At 38.5% G+C, this 20,055-nt stretch overlaps 1 protein-coding gene across 19 annotated transcripts in view; it reads right to left on the reverse strand.

The window, feature by feature from the left end:
• Positions 1–20,055, reverse strand: part of SCMH1 (Scm polycomb group protein homolog 1) — a 235,999-nt gene that overhangs the window by 103,906 nt on the left and 112,038 nt on the right. For all 19 annotated transcript variants that reach the window (XR_002478986.2, XM_021673376.2, XM_021673368.2 and 16 more), the window contains 2 exons: positions 9,686–9,774; positions 6,251–6,494 (listed from right to left, as the gene is read on the reverse strand). Coding sequence is in view for 18 of the 19 variants with exons in the window: in XM_021673376.2 (XP_021529051.1) it covers positions 6,251–6,494; positions 9,686–9,774 (333 nt within the window). In the remaining variant the exon portion in view is untranslated. The remainder of the gene's footprint in view (positions 1–6,250; positions 6,495–9,685; positions 9,775–20,055) is intronic.

The raw sequence follows: 20,055 nt of genomic DNA on the forward strand, positions 1-20,055 counted from the left end.
ACTTTTTTTTTCTAAAAAACTTCTGGGCCTACAATAATCTGTTTCCACTGCTAGCTAAAATTTTTTCTCTATCTTCCCTTTCTTAAGGTTTCAGCTTAGACATCACTTCATTTGGAAGCCCTCATTTGGAAATCTTGTCCTTTATTCATCCATCTACCCAATAGCTGTAGAGCAGCCCATGTTAGACATGCTAGGCTCAAGGGAGGTTATAGAGATCTCCAACCTCCAATCCCCTCAACCTAGGTTGCGGTCCCTCTGTACTTTATTCCTCCAAAGTCATAATTCTTTATTGGTCTATATGCAAAACTATAAACACTAACGGCAGAATTCCCATCAACTGAACCAATAACTAGCACTTAATCATAATTTGTTAGAATTTGAATGAATGGATGAAGAAGATCAGACAGTCTGTCAGCTGACCTCATGTTGAGACATGTCTACACGTTAGCTTTAGTTGTATTATTCTTGCCTCTACCCTAGTTTTTCTCTCTGTAGTCTAGGATTACAATTTAATTAATTCCTTCTGCCCAGAATCCCAAAGTGATTATGGCATAATTTCCTATGTGTTTTTATAACAAAAAGAGAACATTCTTTAGAAAAGCACTTTGCAAAGAAAAAAAAGAAGAGATATTCTAGAAGTTTTGTTTTTAAGCATCAAATTATTACCCTCCAGACCAGGGTAAGAATTCTGTACATGAGCCACAATGTTGAATCAGATTTTGAAGTTTTTGCTTTGTACAAAGATACGTGTCACAGGTAGAAAGGGTAGACTGAGAAGGTAAAAGAGGCCTGGCTGACCATGTACTCTAACAGATTTGGATTAGCATGTAGAAAGCAGACAGATCCAATTTACAATATAAGTCACAAGAGACGAATGTACTAATCCAGAATAGCAATATATTAATTTATAATAAAATATAAAGTAGCTTGGGTCTCATGTTCTCTTCCTGCTGTAAATCTACATAGGAAGCTAAGGTATAATCAGAAACTGGCTTTCCCAAACTGAAATCAGAGCAAGGGGAAGTCAAGTGGATTATGATGATGGCTAAAGGTATGATTAGCATCATAGTCATGCCATATGTACTGAATTCTTCATTTTTTTTTTTTTCCTTCTTCGAGACGGAGTTTCGCTCTTGTTACCCAGGCTGGAGTGCAATCGTGCGATCTTGGCTCACTGCAACCTCCGCCTCCCGGGTTCAGGCAATTCTCCTGCCTCAGCCTCCCGAGTAGCTGGGATTACAGGCACGTGCCACCATGCCCAGCTAATTTTTTAAATTTTTAGTAGAGACAGGGTTTCACCATGTTGACCAGGATAGTCTCGATCTCTTGACCTTGTGATCCACCCGCCTCGGCCTCCCAAAGTGCTGAGATTACAGGCGTGAGCCACCGCGCCCGGCTTTCATTTTGCTTTTTAAATTTAAAAAGTAAAGCATGTATCTGTTTCAGTTTTAAGTCACAAAAAGTAAGTGGCTAAAAATAAAAAGCTCCTGCCTTTTATAACCAAGTACTCTGATTAATTGGAAGCTTGGTAGTTACTACCCATCAGAGCTGGCTTGGCCGCCGGAGTTTAGCAGTGAAAAGGGATACTACTTGGCTTAGTAAAGGAGAAAAAGAGAGGCAGCAGACAGCTGGCACACAGGATTACTTCAAAAAGGCAGAGATAGGTGGTAGGTGAGCTGATCAATCTAAAATTATGTAGCAGACACAGGCACGGGAGTGACCTGCTACCTATACCCAAGATCATTAAATGATATACTATTACAGAGGTAAAAGTGGCCATTAGGGATCATGTAGTTCAGCCTCTCACATGTAAGAATGACTTGCTCAGTGACATAAAACAAGTTTGTGGCCTGGTTTGGACTAGAACCCAGTTCAGTGCTCTGATATTACATAATAATACTGCTTCTTTCCTATTTTTTATCAGGATTTGGAAGCCAAAATCCAGGGTCTCAAATGAAGCTTTGAAGAAGGGCCAAAGGAGAATGGGAAGAGTATCAGGGAGACAAGTGTGAAAGCAATGTCTCAGTGATACTGGTCCTGACAGCCAGCTCTACTAAAAGATCTCTATGGTCTCACTCTCTAGACTCAGATATCAACAGAGCGAGGTCATTTAATTATCTGAGCTTCGATTTTCTCATAAATAAACTGTATCTGAAAATAATTATACCTTATTCAGAGTTACCAGAGGATAAAATGAAATTATGTGTATAAAGGAACATCAAAGAAATATTGTTTTTTTTCCCTATTTACTATGAGCAAGAAACATTACCTTAATCTGAATTTTTAACATTTGCATACTAATGACCAGAAGGTAGGCAAGAAGGAAGAAATAGTATGATTAGAAAAAGAACAGGCTTATGCACTGAGAACAACTTGTTTTGTAAAATGAATTGAGTAATCACATTTTTTCCACGTTGCATCACTTGCACCTTAGCCAGGACATTGAGATGGCTGGCCAAACCTCAGCTGTTACAGAAAGTGCTTTTGTAGGACCTACTGAGAGTGTGAAGTGTGGGAGGAGAAAGTTGTTAGAGGGAACAACCTAACTGCTGGAATGATGACTGAAGTACTTGGTCTGGAAATGTCACCTGGAAGAAGGTCTCTCTCTACCTTCTAAGCCTGCTCCTCTGACCATCTTCTGCTAAAAACATAAGGTCTCCAGAGACACACAAAAGAAAGGAAAAGAGCAAACTTCTCTGGAAGCATAAGCCACAGGGTGAATCATATTTCTTATCAGTAAGGTTTGCAGCCAGAAAGGAATGCATATCCAGCAACCTGGACACAAAGACTGTCAGCCCTGTTGGCTCTGGAGAACCACCTAACGACTCTAAATTTATTAGTCAAAAGAACAGAAAATACCCTAGGCATGAAAGTAAGAAAATCATCTTTTAACTGAATAACGCCCAGACCACCAAAGCTTATCCTGTTTTAGCCTCAAGTAAATGAAAAGGACTCTGTTATCAGTTCCAAGGCACCTTTCTTTCTGCTTCCATAGAGCTACTACTTCACAGGGCTTCCTCACAATGGATTTACCATACCGACCCCAGAGTACTTGTTTCTTGCAGCACAGAAAGGAGTGGCACTTTCCTGAGCCAAGAATTGTGTTGCCCTTTCATTCTGCCCCAGGTTCTCGCCACCTCAGTGTGACTATCCTAATCCAAGCAACCCACATCTCTTCCTTGTCCGCAATTACCACTGTACAACTCATTCTTCACAGGCCAGCTCAAGTGATTTTTTTCAGGTAACAGCTTTATTGACATAATTTACATACCATGAATTCACCCTACATTTTAGTGTTTTCTAAGATATTCACAGAATTGTGCAAACATCATCCCTATCTAATTTTTAAATATTTTCATCATCCTCAAAAGAAACTCCGATAGCAGTCATTTCCCATTTTCCCTCCCCCTAGCCACTGGCAACCACAAATCTACTTCTGTCTATGTGTATTTGGTAATTCTGGACATTTCACATAAATGTAATCATCAGTGACTATCTTTTGTGACTGGCTTTTTCATTTAGCATAATGTTATTAAGGTACATCTATATTGTAGCATGTATTATTACTTTATTCTTTTTTATTGCCAATTAGTATTTTGTTCTATAGATACATCACATTTTATTTATCCATTTATCAGCTGATTAACATTTGGGTTGTTTTATCTTTCTGGTTGCTGTGAATAATGCTGCCATGAACATTCGTTAAGTGCTTTTGTGTGGACATATGTTTTCTATCCTTTTGGGTATATACCTATGAGTGGAATTACTGGGTCACATGGTAACTCTTTAACATTTTGAGTAACTTCCAAACTGTTTTCCAAGGTGGCTACAGCATTTTCCAATCTCACCAGCAGTGTTCAAGGTTTCCAATTTTTCCACATCCTCAGCAACATTTGTTATTATCCATCTTTTGATTATAGCCGTATCCATGGGTGTGAAGTGGTATTTCACTGTGGCTTTGATTTGCATTTCCCTAATGATGAATGATATGAAGCATCTCAAGTGCTTATTGGCTATTTGTGTATGTTACCTGGAGAAGTATCTATCCAAATCCTTTGCTTATTTTTAAATTGGGTTATTTGTCTTTTTATTGTTGAGTTACAAGTGTCCTTTTATATTCTGGATACAAGTCCAAGTGAGTTTTTTAAAGTAAATCAAATCTTGTCACTTCCCTGGCTTAGTACCTTCTAATGGTTCCCTAATATGTTTAGAATAAAACCCAGTATTTCCACGCTGGTTTACAAGGTCCTACCTGATGTGGTGCCTGCCCACTTCTCCAACATCATCTTGTACCACTTGTTTTTGTTTTTGTTTTTTTGACATGGAGTGTTGCTCTGTCACCCAGGCTGGAGTGCATTGGTGCGATCTTGGCTCACTATGACCTCTGCCTCCTAGGTTCAAGCGATTCTCTTGCCTTGGCCTCCTGAGTAGCTGGAATTACAGGCATGCACCACTATGCCTGGCTAATTTTTGTATTTTTAGTAGGGATGGGCACTTCACCATATTGGCCAGGGTGGTCTCCAATGCCTAAGCTCAGGTGAACCACCTGCCTTGGCCTCTCAAAGTGCTGGGATTACAAGCGTAAGCCACCACACCCAGCCCGCTTGTACCACTTTCTTGCTCAGGCAATGCATTCTAGTCAGAGCAATCTGCTTTCTGCCCTTGGAACATAGCAAATTCATTTATGTCTCAGCATCATTACATTAGCTGTCCCTTCTGCCTGCTTGGAAGTCTCTTTCCTTGGACAACTCCTTCTCATCATTCAGGTCTTAATTCAAGTATCAACTTTTCAGATAATTTTTTTGAAAAGAAATTCTATCTAAACAAGTTTCCCCTCTACAAAGAACGTTTGTAAATGATAAATATGTTCATTATTTTCATTGTGGTAACGGTTTCGTGGATGTATATATATGTCAAGACTTTTCAAATTGTACACTTTAAATACATGCCATTTATCTTATGTGAATTATATTTCAATAAAGCTATTAAACAAAAAAAAACCCTTTATAATTACACCTTCACTGTCACTGTCCTATCATACTTCATTTCCCTAGGAGAAATTAATTTTTGTCTACAAAAATTATCTATATGAAATTATCTTATTTCTTCATTTAAATGTTTACCCTCTGTTTCACCCAACTAAAATGGAAGTGTCATGAGCACAGCAATGTTGTTCATTTTTGTCACTAGTATATTCTCAGCTTGGTTTACAATTAGGTGTTCAATAAATATTTGGTTAATTGAATGAATGAACTCAATAGAGGTTTAGAAAAGAGCTCCTTAGACAATAAGAAGGCTGACTTTTCATTCCCTCAGATTCACCAGTACTTTTTAGACTTAAGAGGATGAGATTATCATCTTTACTAAAAGCAGCTACCTCAAAATTATTCTGGATGATCTTCACTGTCATCATCTGTATAATTTTATTGTTCATTTAGTCTGTGGCTCTATTCTAGTACTTTATATATACTCTCTCATTGGTAGTGGTTAGTTTTGTAATAACATTATAATAATAATAATATAGCACATTGTAATAATCATGTAGTATAACACATTATATAGTTATAATATAGAATATAACATAATAGCAGCAGTAATACAATAAAAATTTTGTTTACCACTTGCTATTCATCAGATGTAAGCATTTTACCCATGTAATCTCATTTATTCCTCACAATAACTTCATGAAGTAGGTTTTCTACTTCATGATATGGAATTTGTAGTTTAAGGAGGTGAATTAACTGCCCAAAGCTACATAGCTGATAAAAGGCAGAGATGAACCTCAAACCCACATCTATCTTACTTCAAAGCTTGTTCTTTTTCCATTCTGCTACGGTGCTTCTCAACTATTTTTACATATAGTGTTACTCCAGTTCTTATCCAAAGCCCCTAAGGTCAGAGGAAGGTGTGTGCCTTGGGAATACTAGTACTCAAACTTTGAAATGGGTTAGGGACAAAAGTAAGAGAGATGAAAAGCTAGTTGCTTGAGAATAAACAAGGATGTTTAGAGCAAGGAATTATTACTTTATCCCAAATGCCATATGCAGCTTCATCTGACACTTAATACTCACTGTTTCTAATTGCTCCCTGGTAGACCTTGGTTTTACCTAAGCTGCTGGCCCTTGCTCCTCTCCTGCATACTAGTGAAGTACACTGGTGAAGACATGATCACAACAGACCTGGGGGTATTCTTCCTTATCATCTCATCTGGGTCCTGATTTCAAGAGCCTGTTTGTAGTTGGGCCTTTACCTTTGGTGCCAGGAGGCTGCAGGTTGTCTCCAGTCAAGGAACACCAGCCCACAGGGAAGATGTCCCGGGAGTCGAAGCGGCACCAGTAGTCAAAGGCCCCTCGCCACCCATCAAAAGTGACAAGCACCTCTGAGCCCCGAACCTCCCCAATAGTGGCTGGGCAAATGAAATGAGGGTTCTTCCTGTCCACAGCTTCTAGCTTCATTCCCATTTTGAAGAAGTTGTGGGAAGGCGATGGTGGCTCCTAGATGAGAAACAGAAATAGACAGACCTAGACACACAAAGAGAGGCCATGTATTGCAATAGACTACTATCTAATTTGGATGATTAAAAAGTGACTGCTATATAAGATTTATAATGGAGATATAGTTTTTCTTTTAAATTAATTTCAGAGTATACCAAAATATTGCTTTATTAATCCTAACATTTTGACAACTTTTGCTTCAGATTTTGAATAAAGGTGCAGATAAAGTTGAATCTTCCTTTGTGCCCTTCCCATATTCCATTCCCTTTTACCTATCATGGAGGTAACAGCTACCCATGCATGTTTTATATTTTACTATATACATACATACCCATTTGCCTGCTTTTAAATTTTATATAAACGGTATTATACTGTATATATCATTGTATATATTGTCGTGCTTTTTCGTTCAGCATTATGCTTTTGAAATTTGCCATGTTGACGGATTTAGCTCTGGTTCATTTTAATTCCTTATAGTAATTCATTGTATGTATATATAAAATTTTATTAATTCTCCTTTGGACACTTAAAGTTCTCTCTAATTGTTTACTATTTCAAAAGAGTTTTAGCCACCATTCTTGCACTTCTTTGTATACATGTGGGAAGATTTCTTTAGGTTATACATCTAGGTGTAGAATTCTTGGGTTATAGGGGAGATAAATGTATCTTCTGCTTTATCAAATATTGTTAATTTGTCCTCCAAAGTGGTTGTAACATTATATACTTTCTTTTTCACCAGAAGTGTGGAGAGTTCCTGGGTGCTAATTTGGAATGTGGCTACAAAGATCATGTCTCAAAACTGTGTTGTACATTATATTCTGTTCCCTTAATCTTACTGTCTGATCCTGTACCAATAATATAGTCTTATTAAATGGATATCTGATAGAAAAGTCCCCCTACATTGTCATTCTTCAATATTGTTTTGGTTATTCATTCCCCATCTTTCATGTAAATTTCAATCAGTTTTTCAAGTTCCATATACAAACCCTATTAGAATTTTGACTGGAATTGCAATGAATTTATAGATGAATTTGGGTGAAAATAACCTTTGTTATTTATTATCAAGCCTTCCCATCCATAATATCTCTCTCCCTCTCTTTCCTTCTTTCTTGGAGAAAGGGTCTGGCTCTGTCACCCAGGTTAAAGTGCAGTGGTATGATCTTGGCTCACTGCAATCTCTGCCTCCCAGAGTCAATCCTTCTACCTCAGTCTCCCAAGTAGCTAGGATTACAGGCACATGCCACCATGCCCAGATAATTTTTGTATTTTTTGTAGAAATGAGGTTTCACCATGTTGCCCAGGCTAGTCTTGAACTCCTGAACTCAAGTGATTCACATGCCTCGGCCTCCCAAAGTGCTAGGATTACAGGCATGAGTCACCACTGTGCCTAGTCAAGCTTTCTTTAATGTAGATTTCTCCAATATATATTTTACAATTTCCTCTATAAATATCTCATGCTTTTTTACTAACATTTTTTTCTAGGCAAATTACAATTCCACTGCTATCATAAGTGGCATTTTTAAAATTCATTTTCAAATCATTCATATTTAACTGTTACTGTTAAATACGAATAAAGTGATTTTTAAAAATTGGCCAACTTATTCGATACCGATTAGCTTATGCTGATTGACATACCAATTCTTTGTGCTTGATTTATCAACTGTTAAGAGGTAAGTCTTAAAATATTCCCTAGTGATGTGTGGATTTTTCAGTTTTACCATGGAATTTTGTCAAATTTTGCTCTATTATACTTTGAGATTATGTTTTCTAGGAGTATGTACATTTATGACTGTTTTATCTTCTTGGTGAACTCTATTTTATCATCAGATAGTGACCTCTTTAATGTCTTTTATTTATTTAGTTTTAGAAACAGGGTCTTGCTCGGTCACCCAGGCTGGAGTGCAATGGTGCAAACACAGCTCGCTGCAGCCTCAACCTCCTGGGCTTAAGCGATTCTTCCATCCCAGCATCCCAAGTAGCTACGACTACAGGCTTGTGCCACCACTCTCAGCGAATTTTTAAAATTTTTCTAGAGACAGGGTCTTGCTACATGTGGCCCAGGCTGCTCTCAAATTCCTGGACTCAATTCTTTTACCATCATTTTGACTTTTAGTATCCAAGTCTTAAGTGATTTCCGTATAGTTTATACCAGCTTTATTTTGATAAAAGTTCATCTGGCACATATTTTGTATTCTTTTCTTTTCTTTTTTTTTAATTTTAAAATTTGTTTTCCATCATCCCTAGGCTCTGTAGATACTCTTTTACTTTCAACATTTTTGTCATTATGTTTAGTGTCTCTTATAAACAGCATATAGCTAGATTTTAAAAAATCTGATCTATGTATGATTATAATGAGCTTAAGCTCATTTCTTATGATAATTGATGTATCTGAATTATTACAACTATCTTATTGTCTATGTTTCTATTTAACTTGAATTTCCAAAGTTCTTTTTTCTCCTTTTCAATCAACTGAGTTTTCTTCCATTTTCCTCCTCCACTGATCCAGAAGTTAAACATTCTACTTGGAGTTTTTTTGGCAGATCCCTTTAAGATTTTAACTGCACAGTTGGTGTAACAAAGTCTAAAACTCATCTTTATTTCTAGTCCCAAAGAATACAAGAACTATTCCTGAGTTACATAGTTGCTAGGTAATTCAGAAGCAGGATGCTCTTAGCATTGAGACTTAACTAGCAGCAAAGGCAAACCTAATTCAATACCCTTTACAGTAACTCTTACCCCATTAGAAAATTCAACTGATAGTAGACTGACTGCCTCACTTCTTGAGAAACAAGAACAAATACAGGTTTTGGGTCCCTGTTCTGCCACTTGTTAGCCACGTGATCTTGGGCAAGCTCCTAATTCAAAAGTATTTGTTTCCTTAACTACTAAACGAAAATAGTAATTCTTAGTTCATAAAATTAGCTATGGGTATTAAATGAGATAGTATATATAAAGTCCCAAATATATTGTAGGTAGAGATTATTGGCAGCTGGGACCACATAATCTAATATATGGGACCTTACAGTCTAATATATTCCTCTGGGGATAATTGCTGCTTCATAAGCTACTAAAAAATCCTACTGAACTAATTTCTGAGAAGATATCTTTGGGCCATAGGTATAACCTAGACATCAAAGGCTCAATATTTGACCTTAAGCAGCTTGGAGTTGGTGATCTGAGGGATAGCATACCTTGTGGAAAATCCTGATGGGAGCCATCTCTGCTCCATTTAGTGTCTTCAAAAGGAACATGGGCCAAGAAGATGCATTCAGCCGAAATCCTGCAGCAAGCATATTGGGCAAGATATTAAAAATATGTTTAAAAAGTGAATGGTGATATCAAGTTCTGCTTTTGGAATCCAGTTACTCCTATGCTGTGATAGTTACAGAATCACAGACTGTTAAGAAAGGACTTAAGGGTTAAAAAGAAGAAATGCCTCATTAGACTGATGAAGAAAATAAGGCACATAAGAGGAAATTTAACATTGTCCAACGTAAATAGTGGGACAGTCTCCAAACCAAGTTTCCTGAGACAAGTCTTACAGAACACATAACATAATGCCTAGAAAACTTTCCTTGAAAAATCCAAAAAAGATGTGATAGGATTAACAAATACTTAAAGATGATCTGGACAGTAGAGTATGAAAGGGGATCTAATAATCCCTTAAGAAGAAACCAAATCCACCAACTAATAAACCCAATACATAAGTAAATCATTTTGGTTCATCTCAATATAAACTAACTTACTACTTTATCACTTTCTGCCTCGCACACATACACACACCAAGTACAAAATACTTTTTGATATTCATTGTTTACTTAAACAACTAAGGACCCAGGAATGACCTTGGAGAGAACTGTCCTATCCAAAAAAAATCTTCATTTTGCAAAAGAGTAAAAAGAAGCCTAGAGAGCTTAACTGTCCATTATCATCCATCATAAATGTTGATAAGAATGTACCACTTAAGGAATTGTAAAAATAAGATCATTATTACAGTTAGGTCTTCCAATTAGAGCCTAAGTGCTTCTTTCGATTTGCTTCAACTCTGCATCCTGAGATAACAAAACCTAATGCTTTCTGAGTATTTCCCAAACTACCTCAGCCTTGCTACTCCAGACAAAAGGATAAGCTGCATCCAAGCTGCAAAGGTGGAAATAGCAGCAGCAGCAGCAGTATCTGATATTATTGAGCATTTTACTGTTCACTATGGCAGTCACTTTCTATTGACTAATCCTCAAGACAGCCCAAAGAGGTAGACATTATCTTCATTCTATAGATGAGGAAACAGATACAATTTATTTAAAGTTAAATAAATTGCTTAAGATTTTGAAGTGAGCAAATGAAAAGACAGGATTAAAATTCAGCAATCTGACTCCTGAGCTCACACTTTAAAACTGGCAATACATACATAGGTAAAATGAAAAAAGAAGAATTAGCTTTTCAAATAAAGTATCAATTAATAACTATAATTAAATTTAGGGGGAGGAGGTGACAACAAGAAAATACAAGCAAAAAAAAGTTACCACTCCATACTATTTAAACTTTTAGTCCCAAAGCTTGCTAGGCTAAGCCAGCCTTCCCAAGGTAAAGAGATTTCTTGGGACAGCCCATCCATATCAACAAAGGTGACAGCAATATGGACATTCTTATTACTCAATCTAAAACTACCATCACTTCCTTTTTGCTTGCTCAACTTTTTTTCCCTTTAGGGGAAAAAAAACCACCCTAACTCCACATGATTTGGTGGGGACGTCAGGCACGTGGTCCTCTCCTACCTGGCCATGGCTTAAAACACAATGCCATTTAAGAGCCTCAAATTCCCCTAGACCAAGAGTGTATATGTGTCTATGTCCCAAGTTAGGCCAATTGTTTTCTGACATGAGATTGATGTTGGAGAAGAAAATGTTTCTTTCTCTGATTACATGCCCATAAGGGTGTTTGCAGTTTGGGCACTGCTACATGGAGTACAGTCCTGAGAATAAGGCCAAGAATAAGGCATGGGATGCAGTGACATAATAGTGTTTAAAATCCTGTATTCAGACACTCAACACCAGATAAAGCCTTGGACTTCTTGGCTGTATGAGTTAATAATTCCTGCCTCCTCCTTTTTTCCCTCCCTAACCTGGTTTGAACTGGGTTTTTAACTGCTACTCTTGTTTTGACTGTGGTTTAATAAAAATTAAATCTCTCCAGAAATTCAGGCGTGATGTATATGTGGGAAAACAACTCTCCTTAGGTCAGGGAAGGTCTGTAGCAAGCCAAACCCAGAGCAGCTTTGCAATGAATGGTTTGGTATACTTATAGATAAGGAAAAGCAGGACACTACTGTTTTAGAGAGGTGGTCTGTACACCTTGGTATATGGAGGCCTGCACAATTAGAAAATTCATGTTTCATGCCTTTAGTTATCAATGACTAGAGTGCCTAGCCATGTAATTCCTAATTCCATTTTTTAGGTAGGGGTTACTGAGGGGTTTCTATCTCATCTGGAGCTTAAGGAGCTAAAAAATCCTCTCAGTTGTGAATCATTAGAATATTATCATAATAGTTAATATATATTGAATGCTTACCATGTACTAAACATTTTATATGCCATTTCTTACTCAATATTTGAAATAGTAACATGAAGTAGGCACTATTACTATACCTACTCTACAGATAAAAAATGAAAAATCAGAGAAGTAGCTTGTCTAGGGTCATGGTAGTAAATGGTGGAGACAGATTTCAATACATGGTGGTTAGATACCAAACTTTATGGTTCTTTACTATGTTTCGCTACCAGCAGGATTCTTCAAGAGTACAGGCAAGAGGATCCAAGATGGCCGAATAGGAACAGCTCCACAGTGCAGTTCCCTTCGAGAACAGCGCAGAAGGTGAGTGCTCACTGCATTTCCAAACAAGTTTTCACGGTCCACAGACCAGGATATTCCCAGGCTGAAAAGCGCCACGAGTTTTCAGCATGGGGGTTTCAGTCCAGTTGGTGCCTGGTCAGCGCACAGAAACTCAAACAAGTCTGTGCAGCTGTTTTGACTGGTGCCTGTAACGCCTGGGAGACGGAGCCGCCCATTCAACTGAAAGGGAGGGAACTGAGACAGGGAGCCAGGGAATCTGGCTAGGCGGGTACCACCCCCACAAAACAAGCAATCTGAAACACTCTGGATTGAGAGTTTTGCAGCAAGTGCAGCTGGATGCAGGATGGTCCAGCTCAATGGGGAGAAGGGCATCCTCCAATACTGAGGCAGTCCACCACTACCAAGGCAGTTCACACAGCACTTGGGCATAGCCTGCAGCAGCTCAGCAACACCTCTTCTGGCAGACCATGACTAGACTACTCCGTGCAGGGCAGGACATCTATGAAAAGAGGCAGCAGCACGACAGGAACTTATAAATAAAGCCGACCTTCCTAGGACAGAGCACCAGGCGGTTATGAGCTCAGCTGCAGCAGACTTAAAGGTACCTGCCCAGTAGCTCTGCATGGAACAACAGAGCTCCCTCCCAGCACAGCAGTTGAGCTCCTATAAGGGGCAGACTGTCTTCTCAAGCAACTCCCTGACCCCTGTAGACCCAAAGAGACACCTTATAAAGGAGAACTCAGGCCCACATTTGGCGGGTACCCCTCTGGGATTATGACAGCAGAGGAAGAAACTGGCGGCAACTCGTGCTGTTCTGCAGCCCCCGCAGGTGATCACCAGGTGAGCGGGGTCTGGCGTAGACCTCCAGCGGTCCTGCAGCAGAGGGGCCTGTTAGAAGAAAAACTAAGAAGCGAAAGAAATAGCTTCAACATCAACAAAAAGGATGTCCACTCATAGACCCCATCCGAAAGTCACCAACTACAAAGACCACAGGTAGATAAAGCCACTAAAACGGGAAGAAACCAGCACAAAAAGGATGAAAACACCAAAAACCAGAACGTCTCTCCTCCTCCAAGGGATCACAACTCCTCAATAGCTAGGGATCAAAGATGGATGGAGAATGAATCTGATGAATTGACAGAAACAGGCTTCAAAAGGTAATAAGAAACTTCTCAGAGCTAAAAGAACATGTGCTAACCCAATGCAAAGAAATTATAAATCTTGAAAAAAGGTTAGAGGAGATGTTAACTAGAATAAACAACTTAGAGAAGAATATAAATGAATTGATGGAGCTGAAAAACACAGCACGAGAACTTTACGAAGCATGCACAAGTTTCGACAGCTGAATCGACCAAGCAGAAGAAAGGGTATCAAAGATTGAATATCAACTCAATGAAATAAAACAAGAAGGCAAGAATAGAGAAAAAAGAGTGAAAAGAAAAGAACAAAGCCCCCAAGAAATATGGGATTATGTGAAAAGACCTAATCTACGTTTGATAGGTGTACCTGAATGTGACAGAGAGAATGATTCCAAGTTGGAAAACACTCTTCAGGATATTATCCAGGAGAATTTCCCCAACCTAGCAAGGCAGGCCAACATTCAAATCCAGGAAATACAGAGAACACCACAAAGATATTCCTCAAGAAGAGCAACCCCAAGGCACATAATCGTCAGATTCACCAGAGTTGAAATAAAGGAAAAGGGCAGCAAGAGAGAAAGGTCAGTCACTCACAAAGGGAAGCCCATCAGACTCACAGCAGATCTCTCTGCAGAAACCCTACAAGCCAGAAGAGAGTGGGAGCCAATATTCAACATCCTCAAAGAAAAGAACTTTCAACCTAGAATTTCATATCCAGCCAAACTAAGTTTCATAAGTGAAGGAGAAAGAAAATCCTTTATGGGCAAGCAATTGCTGAGAGATTTCGTCACCACCAGGCCTGCCTTACAAGAGCTCCTGAAAGAAGCACTAAATATGGAAAGGAACAACCAGTACTAGCCACTCCAAAATCGTACCAAATGGTAAAGACCATTGACACAATGAAGAAAATGCATCAACTAACGGGCAAAACATCCAACTAGCATCAAAATGGCAGGATCAAATTCACATATAACAATATTAACCTTAAATGTAAATGGACTAAATGCCCCAATCAAAAGACACAGACTAGTAAATTGGATAAAAAGTCAAAACCCATCGGTGTGCTGTATTCAGGAAACCCATCTCATGTACAAGGATACACATAGGCTAAAAATAAAGGGATGGAGGAAGATTTATCAAGCAAATGGAGAGCAAAAAAAAAGCAGGAGTCGCAATCCTAGTCTCCGATAAAATGGACTTTAAACCAACAAAGATCAAAAGAGACAAAGAAAGGCATTACATAATGGTAAAGGATCAATGCATCAAGAAGAACTAATGATCCTAAATATATACACACCCAATACAGGAGCACCCAGGTACATAAAGCAAGTTCTTAACAACCTACAAAGAGACTTAGACTCCCACATAATAATAGTGGGAGACTTTAACACTCCACTGTCAATATTAGACAGATCAACAAGACAGAAAATTAACAAGGATATCCAGGACTTGAACTCAGATCGGAACCAAGCGGACCTAATAGACATCTTCAGAAATCTTCACCCCAAATCCACAGAATATACATTCTTCTCAGCACTGCATGGCAGCTACTCTAAGATTGACCACATAATTAGAAGCAAATCACTCCTCAGCAAATGCAAAAAACGGAAATCATAACAGTCTCTCAGACCACAGTGCAATCAAATTAGAACTCAGAATTAGGAAACTAACTCAGAACTGCACAACTTCATGGAAACTGAATAACTGGCTTCTGAATGTCGACTGGATAAACAACGAAATGAGGCAGAAATAAAGATGTTCTTTAAAACCAATAAGAACGAAGACACAACATACCAGAATCTCTGGGACACATTTAAAGCAGTGTCTAGAGGGAAATTTATAGCAATAAAAGTCCACCGGAGAAGGGAGGAAAAATCTAAAATCGACACCCTATCATCAAAATTGAAAGAGCTAGAGGAGCAAGATTAAAAAAAAACCCAAAAGCTAGCAGAAGACAAGAAATAACTGAGATCAGAGCAGAACTGAAGGAGATAACAGACACAAAAAATCCTTCAAAAAATCAGTAAATCCAGGAGCTAGTTTTTTGAAAAGATCAACAAAATAGATAGACTGCTAGCCAGATTAATAAAAAAGAAAAGGGAGAAGAATCAAATAGATGCAATAAAAAGTGATGAAAGGAATATCACCACTGACTCCACAGAAACACAAACTATAATCGGAGAGTACTACAAACACCTCTATGCACATAAACCAGTAAACCTGGAAGAAATTGATAAATTCATGGACACTTGCACCCTCCCAAGCCTAAACCAGGAAGAAGTTGAAACCTTGAATAGACCAATAACAAGGGCTGAAGTTGAGGCAGCAATTAAGAGCCTACCAACCAAAAAAATTCCAGGTCCAGACAGGTTCACAGCTGAATTCTACCAGATGTACAAAGAGGAGATAGTACCATTCCTTCTGAAACGGTTCCAAACAATCCAAAAGGGGGGAATCATTCCCAAATCATTTTATGAGATCAACATCATCCTGATACCAAAACCTGGCAGAGACTCAACAAGAAAAGAAAGCTTCAAGCCAATATCCATGATGAACATAGATGCAAAAATCTTCAATAAAATACTGGCAAACTGATTGCAACAGCACATCAAAAAGCTTATCCAACACAATCAAGTAGGCTTCATCCCGGGGATGCAAGGCAGGTTCAACACACGCACATCTATAAACATAATTCACCACATAAAGAGAACCAAAGACAAAAACCACATGATTATCTCAATAGATGCAGAGAAGGCCTTTGACAAAATTTAACAGCCCTTTATGCTAAAAACTCTCAATAAACTAGGTATCGAAGGAACGTATTTCAAAATAGTAAAAGCTATTTATGACAAACGAACAGCCAATATCATACTGAATGGGCAAAAACTGGAAGCATTCCCTTTGAAATCTGGCACTAGACAAGGATGCCTTCTGTCACCATGCCTATTCAACATAGTATTAGAAGTTCTAGCCAGAGCAATTAGGCAAGAAAAAAAAAAGGGTATTCAATTAGGAAAAGAGGAAGTCAAATTGTCTCTATTTGCAGATGACATGATTGTGTATTTAGAAGACCCTATCATCTCAGCCCAAGATCTCCTTAAACTGATAAGCAACTTCAGTAAAGTCTCAGGATACAAAATCAATGTGCAGAAATCACAAGCATTTCTATACACCAATAACAGACTAATAGCCAAATTATGAGTGAACTCCCATTCACAATTGCTACAAAGAGAATAAAATACCTAGGAATACAACTAACAAAGGATGTAAAGAACCTCTTCAAACCACTGCTCAATGAAATAAGAGAGGACACAAACAAATGGAGAAACATTCCATGCTCATGGTTAGGAAGAATCAATATCATGAAAATGGCCATACTGCCCAAAGTAATTTATAGATTCAATGCTATCCCCATCAAGCTACCAATGACCTTCTTCACAGAACTAGAAAAAACCACCTTAAACTTCATATGGAACCAAAAGAGAGCCCACATAGCCAAGACAATCCTAAACAAAAAGAACAAAACTGGAGGCATCATGCTACCTGATTTCAAACTATACTACAAAGCTATAGTAATCAAAACAGCATGGGACTGGTACCAAAACAGAGATATAGACCAATGGAACAGAACAGAGGCCTCGGAGGCAATGCCACACATCTACAACCATCTGATTTTTGACAAACCTGAAAAAAACAAGCAATGGGGAAAGGATTCCCGGTTTAATCAATGGTGTTGGGAAAACTGGCTAGCCATCTGCAGAAAGCAGAAACTGGACCCCTTCCTGACACCTTGCACTAAAATTAACTCCAGATGGATTAAAGACTTAAACATAAGACCTAACACCATAAAAATCCTAGAAGAAAACCTAGGTAAAACCATTCAGGACATAGGCATAGGCAAGGACTTCATGACTAAAACACCAAAAGCATTGGCAACAAAAGCCAAAATAGACAAATGGGACGTAATTAAACTCCAGAGCTTCTGTAAAGCAAAAGAAACAGTCATTAGAGTGAACCAGCAACCAACAGAATGGGAAACAATTTTTGCAATCTAGCCATCTGACAAAGGGCTAATATCCAGAATCTATAAAGAACTAAAACAGATTTACAAGAAAAAAACAAACTCATCCAAAAGTGGGGGAAGAATATGAACAGACACTTTTCCAAAGAAGACATCTATGAGGTCAACAAACAAATGAAAAAATGCTCATCATCACTGATTATTAGAGACATGCAAATCAAAACCACATTGAGATACCACCTCATGCCAGTTAGAACGACGATCATTAAAATATCTGGAGACAACAAAGGCTGGAGAGGATGTGGAGAAATAGGAGCACTTTTACACTGTTGGTGAGTGTAAACTTGTTCAACCATTGTGGAAGACAGTGTGACACTTCCTCAAGGACCTAGAAATAGAAATTCCACTTGATCCAGCAATCCTATTACTGGGTATATACCCAAAGGATTATAAATCATTCTATTATAAAGACACATGCACATGTATGTTCATAGTGCACTGTTTACAATAGCAAAGACCTGGAACCAACCCAAATGCCCATCGATGATAGACTGGACAAGGAAAATGTGGCACATATATACCATGCAATACTATGCAGCCATAAAAAAGATGAGTTCATGTCCTTTGTAGGGACTTGGATGAATCTGGAAGCCATCATTCTCAGCAAACTGACACAAGAACAGAAACTCAAACACCGCATGTTCTCACTCATAGGCGGCCATTGAACAATGAGAACACATGGACACAGGGAGGGAAGCATCACACACTGGGGTCTGTTGAGGGGGGCAAGGTAAGGACAGCAGGGATGGGGGAGGTCGGGGAAGGATAACATGGGGAGAAATGCCACATGTAGGTGACAGGGGGATGGAGGCAGCAAACCACATTGCCATGTGTGTGCCTATGCAACAATCCTGCATGTTCTGCACATCTACCCCAGAACCTAAAGTACAGTTAAAAAAAAAAAAAAGAGTACAGGAGCAAGCAGAAACATTATGAACCCAAGAAACTGCTAAGGTATCTTATTCCTCAACACGCTAGGTAATGTGGGACTCCATCCCTTCAAATTCAAGTATATCCACAATTTATCTCAATATTCTTGGGTAATCATATATAGTAGATAGTTTTAACATTGAAAGGACCTCAGAGGCCATGAAGTACAAAGATCTTGCAGATGACAAAACCGAAGTCCAGAGAGGCTAAGAAATTTGTTCATGGTTACACAAGCCAATCTTATAGTGTCAGGCTGGAACCCCAGGACTTGTTCTTTGGTTCTCATTTATTACATTATGTTGCCTCCAAAAGTTAACATTTATTGTACAGATACCATGAGCCAGGCTCCTTGTGCTAAGCACTTTCAGTGGATCACTACTGCTATTCTGAATCAGATACTAGAAGAGTAGCTCTGTCTCTGGTGCCAGACTGCTTGAATTTAAATCCAGCTTTTCTGCTTACCAGGTATAGAACTTCTGGAAAATTACAAAATCTCTCTCTAGCTTCAGTTTCCTCAACAACAGCATAGGATGAGAATCAGTGGGTTGTTCTAAGGATTGAATAGGCTAATACATGCAAAGGACTTAAAACACTGCCTGCATATAGGCAGAGGTTAGATAAATATTGGCTATTATTTTATAACTATAGATGAAAAAACTGAGACTTAGAGAAATCAAGTAAACTATCTAAAGTTAGTAAATTAGTAAATAGCAGAGCCAGGATTTGAACCCAACTACTCTGTCTCCAGAACTTTCAAAGCTAATAATCACACAATATCTTCAAATATTTTATCACTCAGTCCTACCACACTGTCTCTAGGTAAGAGTTGGAGTCATCAACTTGTGAAAGAGAGAAAAGAAAGAAGATAAAAACAATTTGAGACTCTTCTCAAATTAGGCAGTGACCTAGGGTGTCTATAAGAAAAAGGACAGCTAGGTAAGAGGAAATCCTAACCTCTAAATGTGAAGTACCTCAGTGCTCAGTCATTGGTTGTCTCTTCTCTTGGTCCCTACTTTCTTCCTGTCAAATGATGAGTGCCAATTTATATATCTAGCCCAAACCTCTGCTCTGGGTTTCATGTTCATATATCCAACTACCTTATTCTATAACTCTACTTGGATGTCTAAGAAATCACAAAATGATTAAGTCTAAGACAGTACTCTTGATTCTACTATTCCCTCCAAACTTGTTCTTTCCTCCAGTTATCCCATCTCATTTTAATAGGTGGCACCCCTTATTAAACCCAGGTGCTCAGACCAAAAAGACTAAAAGTTATCCTTGATTACTCCCATTCTATCATCCACCAAAGCCAATTAGTCAGCAAGTCTTGATGGCTTTCCCACTTAATATGTCCCAGATCAACCCACATTTCACCATCTCCACTGCTATATTACCCTAATCTAACTCAGAGTCAGACCTTGCCTAGACAACTGCAACAGCCTTCTAACTGGACCCCAGGCCTCTACTTTTGCACCCAGAAAAATATGTTTATTTTAAAAAAATATAAATCAGGTCATATTAGCTTATGTTTATATTTCACAACCCAAAATAGATCTAAACT

This window comes from Aotus nancymaae, unplaced genomic scaffold (assembly GCF_030222135.1).
Source record: "Aotus nancymaae isolate 86718 unplaced genomic scaffold, 86718_ANA_hifiasm-v0.15.2.pri h1tg000007l, whole genome shotgun sequence".
In the NCBI taxonomy this organism is placed as follows: domain Eukaryota; kingdom Metazoa; phylum Chordata; class Mammalia; order Primates; family Aotidae; genus Aotus; species Aotus nancymaae.